The sequence below is a fragment of the Pyrus communis genome, chromosome 1, assembly GCF_963583255.1.
Source record: "Pyrus communis chromosome 1, drPyrComm1.1, whole genome shotgun sequence".
In the NCBI taxonomy this organism is placed as follows: Eukaryota; Viridiplantae; Streptophyta; class Magnoliopsida; order Rosales; family Rosaceae; genus Pyrus; species Pyrus communis.
Window position 1 is genome coordinate 6,360,317 of NC_084803.1, and position 17,226 is coordinate 6,377,542.

General features: G+C 39.9%; 4 protein-coding genes across 4 annotated transcripts; 2 read left to right on the forward strand and 2 right to left on the reverse strand.

Annotated features, from left to right (window-relative positions):
• Window positions 1-204: 204 nt before the first annotated feature.
• LOC137731234 (probable protein phosphatase 2C 22) lies at window positions 205-5,519 on the reverse strand. Its single transcript, XM_068470339.1, has 6 exons — window positions 4,688-5,519; window positions 3,290-3,475; window positions 2,518-2,605; window positions 2,062-2,268; window positions 1,608-1,819; window positions 205-1,100 (listed from the first exon to the last, which is right to left on the reverse strand). The coding sequence occupies exons 1-6, from the start codon at window positions 5,224-5,226 to the stop codon at window positions 458-460; spliced, it is 1,875 nt and encodes a 624-aa protein (XP_068326440.1). The 5' UTR covers window positions 5,227-5,519; the 3' UTR covers window positions 205-457.
• Window positions 5,520-6,275: 756 nt separating this feature from the next.
• On the forward strand, window positions 6,276-6,632 carry LOC137730799 (toll/interleukin-1 receptor-like protein). Its single transcript, XM_068469811.1, has one exon. It carries the CDS (start codon window positions 6,276-6,278, stop codon window positions 6,630-6,632), a length of 357 nt encoding a protein of 118 aa, XP_068325912.1.
• A 519-nt stretch (window positions 6,633-7,151) lies between these two features.
• On the reverse strand, window positions 7,152-8,198 carry LOC137730886 (uncharacterized mitochondrial protein AtMg00810-like). Its single transcript, XM_068469918.1, has one exon. It carries the CDS (start codon window positions 8,196-8,198, stop codon window positions 7,152-7,154), a length of 1,047 nt encoding a protein of 348 aa, XP_068326019.1.
• Window positions 8,199-12,570: 4,372 nt separating this feature from the next.
• On the forward strand, window positions 12,571-15,520 carry LOC137731055 (disease resistance protein RUN1-like). The gene is made up of 4 exons (XM_068470156.1): window positions 12,571-13,848; window positions 14,044-14,319; window positions 14,436-15,091; window positions 15,208-15,520. The coding sequence occupies exons 1-4, from the start codon at window positions 12,652-12,654 to the stop codon at window positions 15,518-15,520; spliced, it is 2,442 nt and encodes an 813-aa protein (XP_068326257.1). The 5' UTR covers window positions 12,571-12,651.
• The last annotated feature ends 1,706 nt before the right edge of the window (window positions 15,521-17,226 follow it).

Here is a 17,226-nt window from a genome sequence, read left to right on the forward strand (position 1 = left end):
ACCAAACCTAGTTGATGTCGACCTGAGTCATAGCCAAATGCAAGTTTGGACGGACTCCGACGTGGTACTGCATAATTTTAACCAATCTATTGATTCTTTCTTCCAGGTTTTGTAAGTACTGACATCATGCTTTCTCTCTTCTATTTGGATTTTAATTTTGTTTTCGTTTTTGTCTCACAGCGGCTTGAGAAATTGAAGTTTCTTAATCTGGGTCATTGCTGTCGCCTAAAAAGATCACCAGACTTTTCAAAACTCCCCAATCTCGAGAGATTGATACTCAAAGACTGCAAGAGTTTGTCCGAGGTTCACCCTTCCATAGTACAACTGAAGTGCCTTAAATATCTCTCTCTTGCGAACTCCAATTTAACAAATGATGCAATTCCTGAGGATCTCGGGTCTATATCTTCTTTAGAAGTTTTAGATCTAAGAGGCAATGATTTTACTGCACTACCTATCGTCACTGGCCTTTCCAAGCTTCAAACTTTACAGTTGGATAATTGCACAAAGCTTCAGGCAATTCCGAATTTACCGACAAGGTTTGAAATCCTGGAAGCGAATCAGTGCGCTGCATTGGAAAGAATGCCAGATTTTTCGGAGATGTTGAGATTGAGAGAGGGGCAATCAAATTAGGCGGAGGCTGTGGTTGGAAACAGACGACGACAGCAGTTAAGTTGTCCGCGCTCTTCCTCTTCAATGCCTCATCAACCAAATCCTTGCTACACGCGGCTGGGTCATTGTGCTCCTGAAGCCTCCGACGAGCAAAATCCACAGCATTTTGACTCCTGAACACATCCCAGATCCCATCACAACCAATGATAAGGAATTCGTCCTCCTCTGTCAACTTTGCGGTCATAAGTTCCGGCTCTGCACTGAGTGGCCCACCCTCCCTGGCCTTCATCCCTTCCATATGCCAGTCTCCCAAGGCACGAGCAACACTAAGTTGCCCATTAAGGTAACCATCATCCACATGTCCTCCAGATGCCTCGATCCGTTGCTTCTCTTTGCTGCAAATTGGTTTGTGATCTCTTGACATTTCAATTGCTTTTCCACGGCGGCACAGCACTGCTCGACAATCTCCAGCATTTGCAACCACCAACAACCTAGCAATAGAAACTAAGATCAACATATGACTAATCAATGACACACATCTCATGGTACATCTGTAATATTTCAGGACATACATAAACGGGTTAACCAGAGAAGACACAGATCGAACCACAATAAATCAACTAAACACGTATGCTTGACCTTAGGTAAACACTAAACAGGTCAACTGGATCATAGTTACCCACACCCATAAGAAGAAACTAATCTCAACAGAATATTACTAGGCAGCCTAAACTTTCCAAGTACTCTAATTAAGTCCGAGCTTGCTTCAGAAGGCAGTAGACCAACAATTACAATTTAGGGTAACAACCCAATTATGCTTTTAGTGTCATTGATCTACATTGAAACAAGACAACAATTCATTCAAGGAAAAAAAAGGAAAACAAACAACAAACAACCACCACCAAGCCTTATCCCACTAAGCGGGGTCGGCTGTCTGAACAGTCATGATACATGCATCAATAGTTCCAAGGTAGAGAAAACGAAAAAAAAAATCCAACCTTCCAATGAGAAGAGCTATCAATGCAGTGGTACCAGAAGCAAGTTTGGCATCCAAGGTGCAAGCTTCCTTAAAGGCAGTGTCAGTATGCAGAAATGCTGAAGTGACAACCCGTTCAATATCTGTAGGGAAGTCTTCATTCTCCAAAATGAACTTCGGCAGATGGGATGAAGCAAAATCAGCCGCATGCTTTCCTCCATGTCCATCAAACACCTGAGCAACCAATACGGTAGGAATGTTCAATTAGGAAATTCTAAGGATATATTAGCTAGCAAGTGCAACACATATAGTTATTGTTCCAAACATATGTTTTAATATCAACAACCACCACAAAAATCTACCTCTAAAGAACTGAGGCATATAGTCAACAAATGAAAACTAAACAATTCAGAGTAGAATGTTATTGCACAATGTGTTAGGAAACTCGTAAGAACATGTGGAAAGACGATAAATACCCCATAGAAGGCGCTTGGGCCATCGGTATGATCCTTGAGCCCATAATCGTCAATAAAATTGTCCACGCAGACATACACATCTTCCATGCATAAACGACACCCAATGTCAGCCCATGCTCCGGAGCGGACAATTGGAATGAAATCAGATTCAAAGTCCTCTGCTTGAACTCCCGGCTCAACTTTCATCTCTTTTGTTTTCGTCTTCATCTGCAAAATCCCATTCACACATTCAACAATTGCACCAAGACCAGAGAATTTATATTCGACAATTTAATCGCTACGAAAACAGATCTTCAATACTCCGAAAAACAGAACTACTCATAGCAAGTAAGCTTAATTAATCAAAATTCTAGAAGCCATTTCTACATAATTAACAGCTTAAACATACAATTAATCACTAATCATCTAAGAAACCCAAATGGAAAATGCAGAAGCAGAGGAATGAATGAAACATACAAGAGACGGGTGTCGAACGAGTGATTTCTTGCACGGCACTGGAACGCCATCGGCGGCAACTGACTCGGGATACTGACCGGGTCCATTCCTGTTACGATTGACGGTATTACATGACAAGGAAAAATAAAAAGTAAAGCGGAAAGATAGACACTAAGAATTTAGGTGGTTCAACAATTTTTGCTTACGTCTACAAGATAGCAATCAATCTTCCACTATATTAAAATAATGGATACGGCAAGAACAATCTTACCAAGCCAAAGACAAGGCTTGATGAATAAAAGAAAATATAACACTCTCTCACTGTTAATCTAACTCATAATTTATGGTGGAACACTATCACTCTCAACCTTGGAGTGGAACAACTCTTAGAACTCTCACTCATAGTCTTTTGGATGATCTACAATGGTGAAATGCCACCGCTATTCATATGCATGGATGGAAAATCCCAGTGAGTCCAAGAATTAACTATTCCACTATCAATGGAAGTCGAACCACTAATGCACCATCCAATGCATTACCCTTGGAACTCCATATGTTCATGCACCACATAGAGTTCCCATGTTTGATTAAATGAACCAACCATTAAATTCCTTTGAATATGGTATTCTCCAATGTATCATTTGTTCTCAAAAGACTTCCAACATTTTTATGGTTCGTTGAGACTATGGAAAAACCAACCAACTCTTATAGTCTCGGTAACCGTGCTGGAGGTGTATTTTAGCTGGGGAGAGGAAATGTAAGCTAAAATGCGCGGGTAATGAATGACGCGTACCTCCTCTTGGAGTTGGAGCAATGGTACTCGCTGGAGCCGGAAGTAGATCCAGTGCCAGGTAACTTCCCCGGAAGCGTAGAAATGGGAGACTTAGCGCTGTCAGTAAATGCTATTTCAATTGGAGTCGGGCTTTGGAGTAGTTTAGTGATCTTGTCAATAATTTCCCTGATAAACATTCCTTCATACCTGGTTGTTATATTTGAAAATGAAGCAAAAGTACACAAATATTTATTAGCAACTGCAAAGATTAAATAAATTTTAAAAAATATTTTAAAGTTTTTTGAAATGACATATAAGATCATCTCCAAAAAGGAATGTCAAATTTTGAACATGAAATTTAAATTGACAGTTATATGACACTTGGACATTACTCCATATGATATGTCAAATTTTAAATATAAAATAAAAATTCATATTTATTTTCTTTGCATTGATAATGAAAGAAAATGAACTCAAAGGTATAAAAATACTTAAACATTATATTGGTAATGAACGAAAATGAAAAATTGTGTTTCGAGTTATTTAAGCCATTATAACTTTTTAACAAGTTTTTATTTATTTATTACACACACACACACACCACAAAGACGTGGGGAATAAATTAGTTTTTGACTTTTAAGTTTTAACCTCCTTTTCACAAATTCTCTACTTTCTTTGGCTTGAACACAAGACTTTTGGTTGGTAAAAAGAACATGCGGAGTTCATCTCAAACATTTACTGTCAACTACTTAAAAAACCATTAGCCTCATGAGATTACCCACTAGGAAGATGGAGAATTTTTGGCTTTTATGTGTGAGAAGCAAGGATCTGGGGAAATCTGGAAGTATCATGACAAAGTTTTTGTTTTAAGTGAAATTAATCAAAGTTGAGGCACCCAAGTTTTTATCTAAAATTAGATTTATAATTTATCTTCTCAACAATTATCTTTTTAAAATTAATTTTGTATAAAAAATAATTACAGTTTGATGATCGGCATAATATCAAACATTGTATTAAATAGTCAACATTTTAATTTGGTAGAGTATCAAATGCCCTATTAATTTAGTCGATGGTTAATTATCCTAGTCGACTGAAATAGTCAATACAGTCCGAACTGTTAAACGATGCCTAAATCATGAGCACCACCGCTCCCATTTGAATGAGCGCAGCTATAAGGCCACACACATCTAGAATAAATTGGAGAACAAGCTCATATATCTTTAGAAGGCTTGAACTCTAGCAATTCAACTTTGACATTAAATTTAGAAAGATTGATGAAATTTAGAAGGAGAATTTCGGTAGAAGAATTGGATTGAAAAAAAATAAAAAGAAATGATAGAGAACTCAAATCTAAGCATAACTGTTAATGACGATTTAAAGAAATAATGAACAAACAAACAGAGAAAAGTACGTACTTACCCATTAGTAGTTCTGAAAACCCGGACTGTCAAACCTGCAGCTGCAGTAAGAGCACCTGTCCACCGCCGTAGCTTTTCTTGTATATCTGTATCTTCATGGAAGCGCTCTCTATGCTTCTGAAATGCTAGTTCAAAAGTACCTATAACATCTGACGGACTAAGATCGTAGAATATTGGCAGAACCATTTGCTTCAGTGTTCTTCTGCACTCCATGATCTGCACCAGCTCCTCAAGACACCAGATGGAATCCGCATACCTACTTGAGAAGACGATGACCGAAACCTTAGACCCTTCGATTATTTGCTTCACCTTGTCTGATATATTTTCCCCTATTCTTATTGATTCGTTCTCCTCCATAAAGAAGTCAATTCCGGCGTCTTTCATTGTCCAGTAGAGGTGGTCCGTGAAGGTTTTGCGCGTGTCTTCGCTAAAGCTCATGAATACATCGTAGGGCGAGGAGGACGAGGTGGTGGAGGAGGAGGAGGAGGAAGAGGACGGTGAAGACGAAGGTGAGGCTTCAAGGGCTGTACTTGTATCCATAACTGCTTACAGCAAAATTTATGATTAATTCAAGTCAAAGTGCACAGATCAGTCCACAAGAAAAGAAGTGCTTTTCTATCTGCATAATTGGATCGAAGTGCGCAGATTTGCTCGCCCAAGGGAAATTGAAATACGATGGCTTTTCATAAAAGCAAATAAATCTGGATGAGCAATACAATAGAATACAATACCCAACTAATATCTAATTGAGAAAATAAAGACTATTAATCGAAAACAGAGGAAAAACCCTGCATCATCCTTCAGCCACACCTAATTCCCCAATTTACAAGGAAGATAATCCTCTTGGTTGTGGACTTGACTGATGGTTTGTTGACCTTTAGGTGGAGAATATTAAAAGGGAAGATAATCCTCTTGGTTGTGGACTTGACTGATGGTTTGTTGACCTGTAGGTGGAGAAATTTTTAGCTGTGACGGAAACACAGATGATACATCAAGTGTTTTTATGTTTGTGGTGGAAAATTTTAATTTTTAAGTTAGTAATCTTTTAACACACATATCCCACCATTTATATAAGAACACGTGATGTACGACCTCGTATGACAGTCACACTGAAAAATCTCTCCTTTAGGTGGTTTGTTGACTTTAATTTAAGAGTATTGCTATTCATATTATGTTTTTATACCACATTTTCATACCACCTTATATGGCATTTGATGTGAACAACTACATCATTTGAATTAATCAGATTTTTAAATTTAGTTCATTATTTAATAAACTAATAATTAAGAAAAACTTGTTGATTAAATGATAATTGTGGTATACGAGGAGTCTTTCTTATTCGTTTTATTAGGTTTTGTAAATTTTTCAAATAATGTGGCTGTCCACATCAGATGCTATAAACATATGATATAAAAATATGATACGAATAATATTACTTTAATTGTGAGGGGTAAAGTTGGATTTTAAGCTGTGGACGGGAAAAACATTTTCCCTTCGTGATTTACGGAGACTGAAGGGTCACTGATGCGAGTAGTTGACGGTATTTGCAGATCATCTGGGAAAACCACAAGCTCTGCCAACAACAATCAATGGACACTACCATCACAACCGTTGATCCCTCCTCTGTATCTTCACCCTCTTCCTCGAAACAATGGAAGCACGACGTGTTCTTGAGCTTTAGAGGCGAAGACACGCGTCGGACCTTCACCGACAACCTCTACTGGACATTAAAAGACAACAAAGTCAACGTCTTCATTGACGAGAACGAACTTCCAAGAGGAGAAAACATAACAGATGAACTGGTGAAAGCGATCAGACGGTCCAGGATGTCCGTCGTCATCTTCTCGAAACGGTACGCGGAATCCCGATGGTGCCTTGAGGAGCTGGAGAAGATTGTTGCTTTTCAAAGATTGAGTTGTATATTTCTGTGTGTTACAAGAGAGTGAGAACACTCTTATAAAGAAACACAAAACGGGATTACAAGAGAGAAGCAAACACCAACCCTAAGTACCTGCCCTAGTTCCGAGAGAAGCAAAAGAAGAATAAAATAAAGAAAGAAGGTAAGGGACAAGACAAGGTATGGAAGACAAAAGAGTAGGGTTAAGACCATCACTTTAGCCCATAACTTAGCTAAAGTGAGGATGCCAACCCATACTTGAGATCCTTACACAATACTTTGGGAAGCTAAATGTCACTCCATGAATTAAGGAGTTGACAACATGTCACTAAGAGATCAAACTCAGCCATGCATGAATCCGTGCCCTAAAGTACATTAGACAACTTCCAATACTCCCCCTCAAGCTGGATCCAGAAGATTGATGGATCCAAGCTTGGACAGGAGGCGCTGAAACTGATGAGAAGGCAAGGGCTTTGTGAGAACATCAGCCAGTTGATCAGAGCTTCTGGTGTAGTGTGTCCGAATTACTTGAGATTGCACTTGCTCACGAATGTAATGACAATCAACTTCAATGTGCTTCGTTCGTTCGTTCGTGAAACACTGGATTGGAAGCTATATGCATGGCAGCTTGGTTGTCACATAATAGAGACATAGGAAGAGTTGCAGAAAACCCTAAGTCGCTTAGAAGACCCTTAAGCCAGATTAATTCACAAGCTGTTGAGGCCATTGCACGATACTCAGCTTCGGCACTTGATCTGGCAATGACAGTTTGCTTCTTACTTTTCCAGGTGACCAGGTTTCCACCAACAAAGGTGCAATAACCACTAGTGGATTTGCAATCAATGGCATTGCCTGCCCAATCAGCGTCACAGTACCCCATGATGTGAGTGTGATCATTCTTTGTCATGAGAATACCACGTCCCACAGACCCTTTCAAGTAACGTAAGATCCTCTTTACAAGATTCAAATGATCGACAGAAGGAATGTGCATGAATTGGCTGACAATGCTCACTGCATATGAGATATCGGGTCTGGTGATAGTTAGGTAGATTAGCTTACCAACAAGCCTCTGGTATGCACTAATATTTGAGAGGGGAGTTCCGCCCATTTTAAGTTTGAGCTTGCTGTCGAGAGGGGTGGTGGCAGGCTTTGACTCACTCATGTTAGCATCATTGAGAAGATCCATGACATATTTTTGTTGATTAAGAAATAGACCCTTGTGAGACGATGCCATTTCAATCCCAAGAAAATATTTTAACACCCCAAAATCTTTAATCGCAAACTTTTGTTGTAGTGACTGTTTGAGTTTGAAGATCTCAGAAGCATTATCACCAGTGATTATTAAATCGTCCACATAAATCAGCACAACTAACTTTCCACCAGCTCCAGTACGTACGAACAATGATGAATCAGCTCCACTTCTTTTGAAACCAGCACTGTGAAGAACTGAGCTTAGTTTAGCATACCAAGCACGAGGGGATTGCTTCAGTCCATAAATGGACTTATGCAACTTACACACCAGATCAGGGACCTGACTTTGAGGATGGCCAGGGGGCAATCGCATGTAAACTTCTTCTTCGAGATCACCATGAAGAAAGGCGTTCTTCACGTCCATTTGATACATAGACTAACCTTTATTGGCAGCAACAGACAACAACACCCTTACTGAGTTCATTTTTGCAACTGGCGCGAATCTTTCTTTATAGTCCACTTCAAATGTTTGAGTGAACCCTCGAGCCACTAACCTGGCTTTATGCCTCTCGATTGAGCCATCTGCATGAAACTTGATCTTATAGATCCACTTGCAACCCACTGCCTTTTTTCCTTTTGGAAGTTTGGTGATGCTCCAGGTGTTGTGTTGGTCTAGAGCATTGAGTTCATCTCTCATTGCTTCCTGCCACACAGCCTGATGGTTAGCCTCATGGAAACTTTGAGGCTCCCTGTAACTAGAAAGGTTGTTAAGGAAGACTGCATGCGAAGGGGTCACTTTTTGATATGACACATAACTTGACATTGGATGCTTTGGTTTGTATATATCAAAATCATGAAACCTGGTGGGAGGTTGCCTATCACGCCGGGGATTGCGTCGGGGTTCTGGGAGAGAAGGCTCACTCTCGTGTAACCCTTCAGCAACATTTGGAGGGTTGTCTTGGTTCTCACTGCCTTCATCTTGTATGAACTCATCTGGTTGGGAATCTTGGAGATCAGTGTCTGTGTTGTCATGACTGAGACTGAGACTGAGCTCTTCGTGGTGTAAATCCTCAGGTCCAATTCTTGGTAATGGAAGCAGGTCCAGGATGTCATCCCCTTGGTCTATGTTTTCACTTGGTTTAAAAAAAGAATTAGTCTCATGGAATCTAACATCTTTGGACACAATCACTTTCCTTAGTTGGGGATTATAGCACTTATATCCCTTTTGAGTGGATGAATAACCAAGAAAGAGACATTTAGCAGCTCTGGGATCCAATTTGTCTCGGTGTTGAGATTGAACATGCACAAAACAGATGCAACCAAACACTTTTAGATGTGAGACATCAATTTTTCTTCCTTTCAGGACCTCTAGGGGAGACTTGTGTTCCAAGACTCGACTAGGTAACCTATTGATGATGTATGCAGCTGTCAGAACTCTTTGTGACCAAAACCTCTTAGGTACATGCATTTGCAACATCAGTGCTCTTGTTTTCTCAAGAAGATCTCGATTTTTACGTTCGGCTACCCCATTTTGTTGAGGGGTTCCAATGCAACTCGTTTGATGCATGATGCCATGAGCACTTAAATAATGTTTCATGATATGGGACATGTATTCGGTGCCATTGTCAGATCGCAAGGTTTGTATTTGAGATGAAAAGTGGTTCTTTACAAGGTTATGAAAATCTTTAAATACTTCTATAACCTCACTCTTAGACTTTAGTAAGTACAACCAAGTAACTCGAGAGAAGTCATCCACAAAAATCACAAAAAACTTGTAACCATCAAACGATTCACTAGTTGGTCCCCATACATCGGAATGAACAAGTTCAAAACACTTACTTGTTCTAGAAAGAGAAGATTTAGAGGATAATCTAGTGTCTTTAGACAAGTGACAGGTTTCACAAATCATGTCATCATTTCCTAAATTTGGGAACAAAGTTGACAAAATGGGAGAGGAAGGATGTGCTAAACGTTGATGCCACAACCAAGCATCATGAGTGGATTCGAACTTGGTTTGAAGACCTCTGGGATTGCTTTTTGACAGGTAATAGAGACCGTCTAAGTAAAACCCTTCACCAATCGTCCTTTTGGTGACACAGTCCTGAAAAATCACATTGTGAGGAGAAAAAATGGCTAAACAATTCAAGGTATTTGTGATCTTTCCCACAGATAGAAGTTTAAATGGAAAGGAAGGAACATACAAAGCTACAGACTCGAGTTCATCTGACATCAACTTGATTTTTTCTTTTCCTAGAACCTTTACTTGGTTTCCATCTGCTATTGAGACTTGAGAAGGTTTTGTCAATCGTTCAAATTTTTGAGAATTAGACACAAGGTTGGTCATATGATCTGTGGCACCCGAATCTATAACCCAAAAATCATGCAACATATTTAATTTTAGTGCAGTTTTAAAGGCTTTCATAAGACCTGGCATGTCTTCTTGGGGCACAGGATTTGTGTCTGTCAAAAAACCTGTGAACTTGCCAAGCATTGTTGTTGATGTTCCTTCTTCCATGCCCTTGGTACTGTCTTTTTGATCACCTCCTTTCTTGCCTTGTAGAAATGACAGGAACTCATTCATGAGTTCTGTCGGGTTGGCTGTGAAATTCTTGAATGAATATGCCTTATTGGAGATGGAGGTGGATGCAGAATTCGCTCGATGTGGGGTACGATTCATCCTTGGTACATTCTTCATGAAGTCTGGCTTTAATTCTGGATGTAAAATCCAGCATGTGTCCCTAACATGACTTGTGTTATTGCAGTGTTGACACTTTAGGTGAGGGTGCTTTCCTTTGTACCTTTTTTCGTTAGTTACATATGCCCTAGACTCCGGGACATTTGGCATAGTACTTATGTTCATGACTTTCCTCCTTACTTCCTCACGTTGAATCGTTGCACACACGCTTGGAAAGGAAGGTAGTTCTGTGTTCATGAGTATGTGACATCGCAGATCTTCATATGTTGAGTCAAGACTGGACAAGAGTTGGAAAATCTTGTCTTCTTCTGCCCTCTTTCGTAGCAATGCTGCATCTGTCGTATGAGGTCGATAAGTTTCCAACTCGTTCCACATGGTCTTCATACTTCCCAAGAGTTGCACAAATGGCTTCCCATCTTGTTGTAAATCGGAGATGTCTTTTTTTAACTGGAAGACCCGAGCAGCATTATTTTGGCTGCCATACATTTCCCTGACTGCTTCCCATAGTTGATAAGAAGATTCTGAGTAGCTGAAAATTTCAGCCAGCTTTTGCTCCATGGAATTCAAGAGCCATGACATCACAAGTTGATCTTTGCTCAGCCAGGATTCATAGTTTGACGAGGAAGCATCAGGAACTTTGATGCTTCCATTTATGAACCCTAACTTGGACCTACCACCCAGCGCCAATGACACTGCTCTCGACCATGGCAAGTAATTGAACTCATTCAATACGACTGAGCTTAACCTTTGATTTGGGTTGACATCCACTTCATGCATATTTACGGAGGAAATTTCCGGGGAGCTATCCGCCGTTGAAGCTGCCGGATTTTCTTGCGACATTTTTGAGATTGAAGAATTTTGGAAAGCAGTATAGCAGGAGCAGGTTAAAGTTCCTGCTCTGATACCATGTTGTTTTTCAAAGATTGAGTTGTATATTTCTGTGTGTTACAAGAGAGTGAGAACACTCTTATAGAGAAACACAAAACGAGATTACAAGAGAGAAGCAAACACCAACCCTAAGTACCTGCCCTAGTTCCGAGAGAAGCAAAAGAAGAATAAAATAAGGAAAGAAGGTAAGGGACAAGACAAGGTATGGAAGACAAAAGAGTAGGGTTAAGACCATCACTTTAGCCCATAACTTAGCTAAAGTGAGGATGCCAACCCATACTTGAGATCCTTACACAATACTTTGGGAAGCTAAATGTCCACTCCATGAATTAAGGAGTTGACAACATGTCACTAAGAGATCAAACTCAGCCATGCATGAATCCGTGCCCTAAAGTACATTAGACAACTTCCAATAAAGATCATGGAGTGCAGAAGAACACTTGGGCAAATCGTTCTGCCAATATTCTACAACGTCGATCCGACGGATGTTAGGAACCAGACTGGTATTGTTGCAGAAGCATTTCAGAAGCATGCAGAGCGCTTCAATGGAGATACAGATAAAGTCCAGAGGTGGAGATCTGCTTTTACTGAAGCTGCAAATTTGTGTGGTGGGAACCTTAGAAACGCTGATGGGTAATTTCTCTGTTACTTTTTAACTTACTGTTTTTACATACATAGCATGTATTTTACAGGATGATGTATTACAAGTGTGGAACCAGAAATTTTTACCAGGGTGGGCTAGCAAATCGTTATAGGGTGACTTGTTGGTTGCTAAAAAGAATTTTCAACGGAAATTCAAGAGATAATATGGAGAAATCAATAAGCCATAGAGACTTAAGATTAAAAACTAGAGTCATGAAGGAATTGTTTTAATAAATTGAGTAAACATACAAATTAACTTGAGTTAGGCTTAATTTGGGTGAATTACACTGTAAGATATATATTGATATGCGGATTATATTCGAACTTTTCACGAAAAAACTACCTGGATTATAGCCCCTGTTCGCCATCATGCTTGTTATGTATTAGTTTTGGTTTAGCAACCTTTAATTACCAACTTCAAGTGTTGGCTTTTCTTAAGCCTCTACTACAAAATGTCAATAAACTATAAAATGATAGGGCTTAGAACCTTGATCAGTTTACACATTGTAATGCTGCTAATGCAAAGATTAGAAACCTGATGTGTGTGTGTGTGAGTGAGAGAGAGAGAGAGAGAGAGAGAGAGAGAGAGAGTATTTCTAAACGCTTGATCTATCAGTTTGGTCGAATTGAGCTAATCACATGGATCAATATAATGTGCCATTGTTTTGTTGTTATCATGACAAAGTTATTAGTTGAGTTTAATCCTGCAGTTTATGATTCTTACTTCTTTCTTACTTTGGAAATTTTTGTTAACAGGTACGAAGGTAAGTTTATAAGGAAAATTGTCAACGACATCACTAGAAAACTGAACAACACATACTTAAACGTGGCTGCCAAAGAAATTGGAATAGATTCTAGAGTGCAAGAAATCATCAATGATTTAGATGTTGAAGGATCGGATGATGTCCGCATTGTTGGAATTTTGGGCATGGTTGGAACGGGGAAGACAACGGTTGCAAAAGACATTTTCAACAGAGTTCATCAAAGCTTTGAAGGTAAAAGTTTCCTTTCAAAAGTGAGGGAAGAGAGTGTGGTTAAACTGCAAAACCAACTTCTTTGTGATATCTTGAAACCGGCCAACATAGAGGTAAGTAGTGTGGATCAAGGAACCAAGGAGATACAAAAAAGACTTGGCGGCATAAAGGTACTTGTCATAATTGATGACGTAGACTCTGTGGATCAACTAGAAGAGTTAGCTATAAAACACGAGTCGTTTGGTCGAGGGAGTAGAATTATTGTAACAACAAGAGATGAACAATTGCTAAAGTTCATTAGAGTCGATAAGACGTGTTTGGCACAAACAATGAATAATGAAGAAGCTCTTCAGCTTCTTAGTTGGCGTGCCTTCAGGAAGAGTCATCCTAACGATGATGAATATCTCGAACTCGCAAATAAGGTTGTTGATTACTGTGGTGGGTTGCCACTAGCGCTTGAAGTTTTAGGTTCTTATCTAAGTTCAAAAACCAAAAGAGAATGGAGAAGTGCACTGCGCAAATTGAAAAGAAAGCCTCACGGGAAGATTTATGAAAAGCTTAAAATGAGCTACGATGGGCTAATTGACGATGACGTGAAGGCTATATTCCTTGACATATCTTGTTTCTTTATTGGAATGAACAAGGACTATGTCATGACAATATTAGATGGCTGTGACTTCGACCCAGATATAGGAATTGGAGAACTCCATGATCGGTGCCTTGTAACTGTTGATGAAGGAAACAACCTTATAATGCATGATTTGCTTCGAGATATGGGCAGAGAAATTGTACGTGCAAAATCTCCTACCATCACTGGAAAACGTTGTAGATTGTGGGACCAGGACGATGTAAAAGACGTATTGAGTAACATATCTGTAAGTACATTTGCAATCAAATTGTAGTATAAGAATGTATGCAATGAAAGATAAGTGTATGCATATCCCACATACAAATAACCCTTTTCATATTTAATTCTTACTTGATGGATCCAATTCATGGCTTTGCTTCATGTGTATAAATCGTCTTTTCGCAGTTCCTTTCTTACCTATTTTTTTTTTCTTTTCTAACAGGGAACGAAGGACGTTGAAGGACTCACTTTAGATTTGCATGAATCTGACAAGCCTAGCTTCAGTACAGAAGCATTTAGAGAGATGCGGAGGCTGAGGTTGCTCATGCTGAAAGGTGTGAAGTTCACGGGAAACTGCACATATCTTTCCAAAAAGCTAACATGGCTGTGTTGGCCTGAGTTTCCTCTAGAGGTCACGCCAGAAGATTTTAATCTACCAAACCTAGTTGATGTCGACCTGAGTCATAGCCAAATGCAAGTTTGGACGGACTCTGACGTGGTACTGCATAATTTTAACCAACCTATTGATTCTTTCTTCCAGGTTTTGTAAGTACTGACATCATGCTTTCTCTCTTCTGTTTGGAATTTAATTTTGTTTTCGTTTTTGTGTCACAGCGGCTTGAGAAATTGAAGTTTCTTAATCTAGATCATTTCTGTCGCCTAAAAAGATCACCAGACTTTTCAAAACTCCCCAACCTCGAGAGATTGATACTCAAAGACTGCAAGAGTTTGTCCGAGGTTCACCCTTCCATAGTACAACTGAAGTGCCTTAAATATCTCTCTCTTGCGAACTCCAATTTAACAAATGATGCAATTCCTGAGGATCTCGGGTCTATATCTTCTTTAGAAGTGTTAGATCTAAGAGGCAATGATTTTACTGCACTACCTATCCTCACTGGCCTTTCCAAGCTTCAAACTTTACAGTTGGCTAATTGCACAATGCTTCAGGCAATTCCGAATTTACCGACAAGGTTGGAAATCCTGGAAGCGAATCAGTGCGTTACATTGGAAAGAATGCCAGATTTTTCGGAGATGTCGAGATTGAGAGAATTGCATCTGAATTACTCCCCCAAACTCACTGAAATTCCAGGCCTGGATAAGTCGTTAACCTCCATGACAAGGATTCATATGGAAGGGTGCACCAATCTCAATGATGCTTTTCTGGAAGCAATCCAACGGGTCCTCTCTCTCTCTCTCTCTCTCTCTCTCTCTCTTTCTTATTTATGCATACATGCATGTATTAATTGCTCTTACAAATCTTGCTGCGCATGGTATAGGGATGAAGTGCGAGCGGAAATGGTGGCCTTTTTCTTCCTGGACCTTCATGGTTAAGGGGTGTCCAGCCTAAGGAGGAAATCAATGAATATACGCTTGACTGTGAGTCCAGGTCATATTCAAGTGAATACAAGGAAGGCAGAAATCATGAGGCAGCAAGACCTGGTGATGACTCATACGATGAGAATCGATCTCACAAAAGAATAAGGTTTGATCTCAGTATTGAAAGCAATGCAGAAGGAACTGTTGCCGGGGAATATAATTGCATTGTAGTTCAAAACCACAAAAGCTGCATGGAATCTGATGCGATCTTTGAGGAGGGGGGAGATGGTGAGGATGAAGAGAAGGCTCCAAGTGCTGTACTGGTATCCGTTAATTGTTCTTCAAGCGTAACTGATCAGAAGTACAAATTCGGAATCAGTTGATCTTGTGACTTGAATGTTGTGTTGTGAGCATTACTTTGCTTGGCGGAGGTTTGGTGTTGCACTTGCATATGAAGATTGAACTAGCAAAGTAGGGTCAAACTCCACATTGTTTCGAATCACAAAACAAAGTGCAAGTACGTCCTCCTATCGGTGAGAGTGCTGAGACGCAGTGACAGCATTCTGAAACACGAACAATTTGTTTGTTCATAAATTATTAGATTGAAAAGATTGACCTTTGCATCTGCTGAGGTTCAGAACCCTTATGTTAATGAATTGCTCTTTCCGAATGAGTTCATATTGTTGAAGTTATCCGAGATTCTTGATGATAGGGTTCCTTTATTCTAGGGTTTATTCCTGGACGTGCTAATAACCCTCCTACACTTGAGGGACAAGTTTGTTTGTTTTCTGTTTTGACTTAGTCGATTATCACGATTCTAGGGCTTGTTTATCGTGGGTTGTTATTTCACTTTCTGGTTGATGTAAAGCTATATAATAGCTAGTTGATGTCTTTGAGTTCAATAAGAATACTCCCGAGTTTTATCAGTGCAATATACTTTGTGTTCACAAAAGCTTTACGTTAACCTAGTTCAGTTTCAACATCTAGTATCAGAGCCCCATCACGGGGCCTGACCAAAAATCTGCAAACACAGTTGTGTGTGTAAGAGAACAAGAACATGACATCCGAGAATAGCTTTGTGCAACCTGCCATCCCGAGGCTCGATGGGCACTATGATCACTGGAGTATGCTTATGGAAAACTTTCTGCGTTCCAAGGAGTATTGGAATCTAGTGGAGACAGGAATTACTACAGTCGCAGAAGGAGCTGACTCTAGTGATTTGCAGAAGAAGGCACTGGAGGAACTGAAGTTGAAAGACTTGAAGGCCAAGAACTACCTGTTTCAAGCCATTGATCGTTCAATCCTGGAAACGATCTTGAAGAAGGACACGGCAAATGACATATGGGATTCCTTGAAGCAGAAGTATCAAGGGACAGCGCGTGTGAAACGTGCTCAGTTGCAGGCACTTCGAAAGGAGTTCGAAGTATTGCATATGAAGACTGGAGAAACTGTCAATGATTACTTTGGAAGAACACTCATTATAGCTAATAAGATGAGGGTGCATGGAGAAAGAATGGAAGATATAGTGATCATTGAGAAAATTTTGAGGTCTATGACTTCAAAATTTGACTATGTTGTTTGTTCGATCGAGGAGTCGAATGACTTGGATACTCTATCCATTGATGAACTTCAGAGCAGTCTTCTTGTGCATGAACAAAGGATGAGTCGGCATGTGGTGGATGAACAAGCTCTCCAAGTAACCACTGGAGTCCAACAAGGAGGAAGAAGTGGTGGTCGTGGCTCCTATCGTGGAAGAGGAAGAGGAAGAGGAAGGGGTAGATTTGGGTTTGACAAGTCTATCCTAGAATGCTACAATTGTCACGAGCTAGGGCATTTTCCGTGGGAATGCCTTAAGAAGGCTAAGGACTCTAAGGCTAATTTTGCAGAAACAAAGGAAGAAATGCTGCTAATGGCACATGTGGATGTCAAGGAAGCTGAGATGGAGCATGTTTGGTTTCTTGATTCTGGGTGTAGCAAGCATATGTGTGGTAGCAAGGAAGCATTTATTGAAATGGATGCCAATTTCTGAGAGTCAGTCAAGCTGGGAAACAACTTCAGTCTCAGTGTGCAAGGCAAAGGGAAAATGCGA

Bases quoted from the DNA above. Each gene is read 5' to 3' on its own strand.
- LOC137730799 (XM_068469811.1), top strand. From the start codon at position 6,276: ATGGACACTACCATCACAACCGTTGATCCCTCCTCTGTATCTTCACCC.
- LOC137730886 (XM_068469918.1), bottom strand. From the start codon at position 8,198: ATGGACGTGAAGAACGCCTTTCTTCATGGTGATCTCGAAGAAGAAGTT.
- LOC137731055 (XM_068470156.1), top strand. From the start codon at position 12,652: ATGTGCCATTGTTTTGTTGTTATCATGACAAAGTTATTAGTTGAGTTT. The intron at 14,320-14,435 runs GTACTGCATAAT...TTTGTGTCACAG, and splicing joins TTTGGACGGACTCTGACGTG to CGGCTTGAGAAATTGAAGTT. The intron at 15,092-15,207 runs GTATAGGGATGA...CTGTGAGTCCAG, and splicing joins TACAAATCTTGCTGCGCATG to GTCATATTCAAGTGAATACA.
- LOC137731234 (XM_068470339.1), bottom strand. From the start codon at position 5,226: ATGGATACAAGTACAGCCCTTGAAGCCTCACCTTCGTCTTCACCGTCC. The intron at 2,606-3,289 runs GTACGCGTCATT...CAATCGTAACAG, and splicing joins TGCTCCAACTCCAAGAGGAG to GAATGGACCCGGTCAGTATC. The intron at 1,820-2,061 runs GTATTTATCGTC...TTGGTTGCTCAG, and splicing joins GCCCAAGCGCCTTCTATGGG to GTGTTTGATGGACATGGAGG.